Genomic DNA, 5,753 nt, shown 5'->3' with positions numbered 1-5,753 from the left:
GGGGAGGAGGAGGAGGTAGTGGTGGTGGTGGTGGTGGTGGAGGAGGAGGAAAAGTCCTTCGGCCAGTTTCGTGGAGAGGCAGACTGTGCAGTTACGTTCATGAAACACGAAGAATCGTCATTCCTATTCCGCATCGTGTCCTCCCACCGAACTACATTGCACGCCGATTCACCCATGGTCGGCCGCGCGGGCAGCATCCCCCTCCCATTGGACAAACTCGGCCAATTGATGTGGGTGATGACCAGCTCAATGTCCACCGCGCGCGCGGTTTCCTCCAGGTCTTTGTGTTCAGTCCAAGGCGGGGCCTCGGGGATCTCGATGGTGATCTTCTCGAGCCTGGGAAAGCGCGGATACTTCTCGTTGACAAGTTGCTTCAGATCGCGATAGAGAACCGGCCAGTCAAAGGCGCAGCCGATGCGCAGGTGCTTTAGGGACGGCGGCAGCCGGGAGAGCAGACACTCCGGACGAGTCAGCTCGAAGAAGTTGTCCTCGGGGAAGAGGAGACCGTAGAGACACAGCTCTTCGACTTCGAGGTCCGCGATGAAGGGGAAAGAAGAGAAATCCGGACCGGTGGTGGCTCCAGGGTCAACTCTGTATTTGGCCCTTACACGAGCGAGCAGGTCCGTGACGTCGTCGTGAAAAGGGTCGAACTGCATCAAGTTGCGAGAGTTTATCGCCGAGTAACACAGGCGGCGGAGTCTCATACGAAGAGGTTTGAGGAAGTTCTCGACCAAGTTCCACAAGGAGAGAACAAATTCCAACGGCTGCTCAAGGAGTTCAAAGAATTCTAGGTCTTCAAGAACAGGGCAGCATCGTAGGATATGTCGGAGGAGCTCTGTTCGGATCCCGCTGATGGAAAGCTTTTTGAGATGGGGCAGTTCAACGGCCCATTTGGGCGGGTTTTTCATGTACTCGGGTATCCTCATGCGTTCCATCTGGAGGTCTGGGAGGACCAAAGTTTGCAGATTGGGCGCTTGGTGGAGGAGAGGCTCGATCTGGTCGTAGATGATCTTTCTCACGTTATCCTGGGGCTTTCCCCTTTCTCCGGGAAAAGCGAGATAGGTCAGCCTGGTCTTGGGAGCGCTGAATGGCAAGCGTGACGTCTTGTCCGTTAGTCTCTTGTGCAGATACTGGATGCAGAGCTGGGAAAAGTTGGGCGAAAGGTCCATAATCCAATCCTGCAGGCGGTCGATACCACCCAACCACAAGGAGTTCTCTTTCCTAAAGAGTTCCAATATCTGCGGTTTGATCTCATGGTCGATATTGATGAGCCTGTCCGCAAAATCCTCCACGGTATATGACATCAACCGAGGAGATTTCTGCTTATCGTTTGGTCGATCATACTGCATTCCCAAGAATGTCAGAGCGCGCACCGAAGGGCGAAGCTGAGGTTTCCTCAGGAGAGCGACGAGAAAGGCCACCAGCCGCGCTCTCGCCAGGAGATATCCTTCTGGATCAGGCGTCTGGTACCAGTGGAATAATACCGGCTGGGCGATGGCACATAGACGCTTGGAGCAGCGGCTGAGGTTGGCGAGGACGAGCTGGTCCTCGTAACCGGCACGCACGCTCTCTGGATCGGCACCGGCTACGATATCGCTTTGGCAATGGAAGCAGAGCAGGCAGCAGATGTAGTGGAGGATGTCATCTGGGAGGTCCTCGAGATTGATCTTCCCCCGCTTCCGCCAGTTCGTTCTGGAGAGCACGAATCCGTTCAGATTGCTTGTCCATCGACCGCTGCCAATAGTGCGCCTAGAGCGCTTTAGGGGCTGCTTGATGACCGCCATCTTGGGGGGATGAGATTGAACGAGAACGCAGGACGGCTTCACGCCCAGTACAGAAAAGCAGGCGAAAAATTTTTAACAGTTCTTTAGCTCGGGCTACATATAGGGAGGCTATGGAATCAAAGCACGAATAGCAGCAGGTGAGAGCGCTCAGACTGACCGATTGACCAATCGACCGGTTGACTCTGTGGTCGCCTGAGCTGAGTTGTAGAACGCGAGAGGCTTAGCAGGCTAGCAAGTAGGCCACGCATTGTCGAACGCCAGCTGTAACGCCGCTGCAGCTTGGCTCGGTACACTTGCCGCCTAAAGTACAATCAAGCATTGTTGGTCAGGAGTTAGCTTGGTTTGAGAGCTATTGAAAGAGCGGGATGAAGCAGTGTGAAGTCCAATTGACTTCGAGTTCCTCTCCCTTTACCCCCCCCCCCCTCCCCTCTCCCCTCTCCCAAAACCCCCAACCCCCAACCACCAACCAAACTACGCCTTACAGCGTCACTCCAGAAGTGGGTCCTCATGACAGGATGGGGTTATCGATACGGTTAAGTTGCCATGACCAGGGGTTATCTCTTATCGTGTAACTTACGCCAGCGTAACACCTGAACGAATCTTGGCAGACAGACACCTTGACGGCCTGCAGTTCTCCTCCCCCGAGGTCCCCTCTTCCATCGTTACCAACACCGCGATCTGGCATGGCCCATCATGTACTGTCAGAAATGCCGCACGCCGCTCAAGCTTGACAGCTCCTTGGAGGACCTGAATCCAGCTGCCTACGACCTGCTGGTCGGTAAGTCTTCTCTAGCTATCGCCCCTCCTTGTTAGCAGACGGGAAAAGCTCACCATCACAGCCACCCACAACCAGCAGCCAACCTCCAAGCCAGTTGTCTCTCGCACACATGTCCAGGACGCCGCCAGAAGAGCGATATACGACCGCGCCTGCCGCGATGCAACGCAGCCCATTTTCAGGCGCCACAGCGGCGCGGGACGAGGCGACCGCGACACCTCGACCATGTCCTTCATCTTCCTGACCGAATCCCAGATTGCCGCGGCGACGCTCTCACAGCAGCGAAACGCAAGTCAGAATGCCGGGCCCTCGTCTCTACCGTCCCAGGGCGGTACGGACGGTACCGGGGACGACGAAGACGCAGGAAAAGTCCACCACGAGATGGAGCGCATCACCAAGCTTTGGGAAATCCTCTCCGCCCGCTCCGACATCGACCATCCCGTCTGCGTAGAGTGCACCGACCTGCTGCTGGAAGAGCTCCAAAAAAAGCTCGAGGCCGCAACCCGCGAGCGTGACGCCTACATCGCCTTCCTCAAAGAACTGCAGGCGAACAGCCCGACGGACGAGGAACTCCGCGCGCGGGAGGAAGCCCTGCGCAAGGCCCAACAGGCTGAAGCCGCAGCCCGTGAGGAGATCCTCAAGCTTGAGAAGGAGAAAGACGCCCTGGATGCGGAGCTCTTGGCTCTAGAAGAAGAGTGCCGCCAGCTGGACATGCAAGAAGAGACCTTCTGGCGAGACCGCAACGCGTTTGCTTCCAAACTTGCCGAGTTCCAGAACGAGCGCGACAGCGTCAACTCCAAGTTCGACCACGACTCCCGCCAGCTGGAGAAGCTGCAGCGTAGTAACGTCTACAACGACACCTTCTGCATCAGCCACGACGGGACGTTCGCGACGATCAACGGGCTCCGCTTGGGGAGGTTATCCTCTCACCCGGTCGACTGGCCTGAAATCAACGCCGCCTGGGGGCATGCTTTGTTATTACTGGTGACGGTCGCCGAAAAATTAAATTACCGCTTCGAGGGCTACGACCCGCAACCCATGGGCTCAACATCCCGCATCATTCGCTACGAAACACCCTCCCCTTCCTCCAGCCGCATCATCCTCTCCCCCAGCTCAACTACTACTAACCCAACATCCGGCCAAACCCCCAAAAAACAAATCCTCCCCCTCCACTCAACAAGCGACGCCCCCTTCCTAACCTCCTTCATCCATCGCAAGTTCGACGCGGCCATGGTCGCTTTCTTGGAGTTAGTCCGGCAGTTGGGCGCACACGTGTATGCCACGACGGCACGGGACCCGACCAACTACCCTGCCCCGCGCAGCCTGCCGTACCGGATTGAGGGCGACAAGATCGGGGACGTGAGTATACGATTGGGCGGGATGGCGCAGGATGATGTGGCGTGGACGAAGGCGTGCAAGCTGACGCTGACGTGCTGTAAGTTTTTGTTGGCGCATGCTAGTAATGTGGGGTCGGGAGGGGGGGGCAGTTCGGGGAATAGAGGGGGGGTAGAGGAAAGAGTTGGAGTTTGAATTCTTTTTTTTTTTGGTTTTTTTTTGGGGGGTAGGGGGGGGTAACAACTGAATGAGGTAGCGATTGTTGGTTTGTTAGTTATTATGATTGTTAGCGTTGTCTTGGTTTTGGGAGAGGGAGGAGGCTCGTTTTTTTTTTTTTGGTGGAAAAGGGGGGGGGAGGAGGAGGGTGGGGGAAAGGCGTTTTAGGAGGTATGAACGGATGCATTGGATGGGTACAGGAAGATACCGGCCGGTATAGGGTATGTTATGGTGGTACTTTCGTAATAAAAATGCTGATCATAGTGATGAGCATCACAGGAAAGCAACTGCAAACCACTCAAGTGTGTCCCCGCATATAGAGAGTTCTGGAACGTACGAGTTGAGACAATACCCTGAATTCTTTGCCTCGTTCTCTCTCTTGGACTCAAACCACGCAACTATTTCTTGAGCGGGCGGACTTTATGTCCGCACAAGAACCCACAGACTGATCCGGGCATCCTATTAGCGCCTCTGCGTTTACCAGCGTGGTAATAACAAAGCATCATCTGACCGTCTTAAGCGTGTAGATGCCTACATTGTCCGGATCCTTAACCGTGGCATCAACCCCTGTTGTGAAGAACCTAATGATCTAATCTACTTTACTGTGTAAATCCCAGTGTTGCTTCAGTCAAGGCTTTTCTTAAAACCATGTGGTCATCACCTATCAGGATAGTAGTCCTTAGGTCTCTCATAATTTAAGATTTTGTCGTTTTGAATATTGAACCAAAAAAGAAAAAAGAAAAAAAAGAAAAAAAAAGAGAAAGGTTCTTTGTCATGTATGTAGCAGCCAGCTTACGACAAGTGCTCGTATGGGTGCTTAACTACCTACCTGAACTGCGTGTGAGTACGCACGAGTAATGCAGGACTACTATATGAGCAGGCTTGTATTTTAACGAAGAATTAGGTAGGCAGCAAGCAAAGTCATCTCATTTATATGTCATTCGTCATGTCATAAGTCATAATTCATAAATCTCACCCGGCGTTCTCCAGGTTACCCATCTAAAACACAACCTCCCAGAATCTCACAATCTTAACCCTCCTCCCAAAACGGCCGTCGGGTAAGTTACTCGACCAGTGCTTCAATTGAACCCGATTGAATAACTCGAATAGCCCTTACTTTGCCTACCCGTTACAGTTACCACTGCCGTTCCCGAATCCCCTGCATGAACTCCTTGAACCCCCTGGTCATCCTCACCACAGCACGGATGTGCTCTGGCTTGATTACCACCGTTAGGGGTTCCTTCTTTTCTTTCTCTTCACTCTTCTCGCCGTCCACTGCGGCAAGCTGGCTTGTCTGGTTCTCGCCAGAAGCAGCTTGCTTGCCCTCAGCAGCAGCGGCAGCAGCGCGCTCAATTAAGCGCGTCAGCCTCGGCCAACGCGGCAGCAGTTTGCAACGCGTTACGGATTTCGCGGCCGTTCCAGGGGAGGGATACCACCTCTGGGTCGGAGGTGACGTAGGACCGGGTTGAAGGAGGGGCAATGTATCGGTAGGGCGACTCGGCGGATGTCTCACGTTCTATGAATGAGCGGTCAGAAAGCCGCAACTCGTAACCGTGGCGAGAGAACCAAGAAAGAACAAAGTTGTAACAAAGGAAAACGCGATTGTGTTGGGATGATAGCCGGAGAGAAGAAAAAGAAAAAGA

The 5,753-nt window shown here is 54.1% G+C and overlaps 3 protein-coding genes across 3 annotated transcripts in view; 1 reads left to right on the top strand and 2 right to left on the bottom strand.

The window, feature by feature from the left end:
* Positions 1 to 1,784, bottom strand: part of CTHT_0060480 (uncharacterized protein) — a gene marked incomplete at both ends in the record, with an annotated part of 2,406 nt that extends 622 nt beyond the window's left edge. Inside the window, one exon of the mRNA XM_006696302.1 lies at positions 1 to 1,784. This exon is cut by the window's left edge and continues 622 nt beyond it. Within this exon, the coding sequence (XP_006696365.1) occupies positions 1 to 1,784 (1,784 nt within the window).
* A 693-nt stretch (positions 1,785 to 2,477) lies between these two features.
* CTHT_0060470 (uncharacterized protein) lies at positions 2,478 to 4,720 on the top strand (the record flags this gene model as incomplete). The annotated part of the gene is made up of 3 exons (XM_006696301.1): positions 2,478 to 2,562; positions 2,624 to 3,994; positions 4,638 to 4,720. The coding sequence occupies 3 exons, from the start codon at positions 2,478 to 2,480 to the stop codon at positions 4,718 to 4,720; spliced, it is 1,539 nt and encodes a 512-aa protein (XP_006696364.1).
* A 525-nt stretch (positions 4,721 to 5,245) lies between these two features.
* CTHT_0060460 (uncharacterized protein) overlaps positions 5,246 to 5,753 on the bottom strand; it is a gene marked incomplete at both ends in the record, with an annotated part of 3,087 nt that continues 2,579 nt past the window's right edge. The window contains 2 exons of the mRNA XM_006696300.1: positions 5,246 to 5,458; positions 5,544 to 5,626. Of these exons, the coding sequence (XP_006696363.1) occupies positions 5,246 to 5,458; positions 5,544 to 5,626 (296 nt within the window). The remainder of the gene's footprint in view (positions 5,459 to 5,543; positions 5,627 to 5,753) is intronic.

Source organism: Thermochaetoides thermophila, assembly GCF_000221225.1.
Source record: "Thermochaetoides thermophila DSM 1495 unplaced genomic scaffold scf7180000011821, whole genome shotgun sequence".
NCBI lineage: Eukaryota > Fungi > Ascomycota > Sordariomycetes > Sordariales > Chaetomiaceae > Thermochaetoides > Thermochaetoides thermophila.
This window is presented reverse-complemented; position numbering and strand designations above follow the sequence as displayed.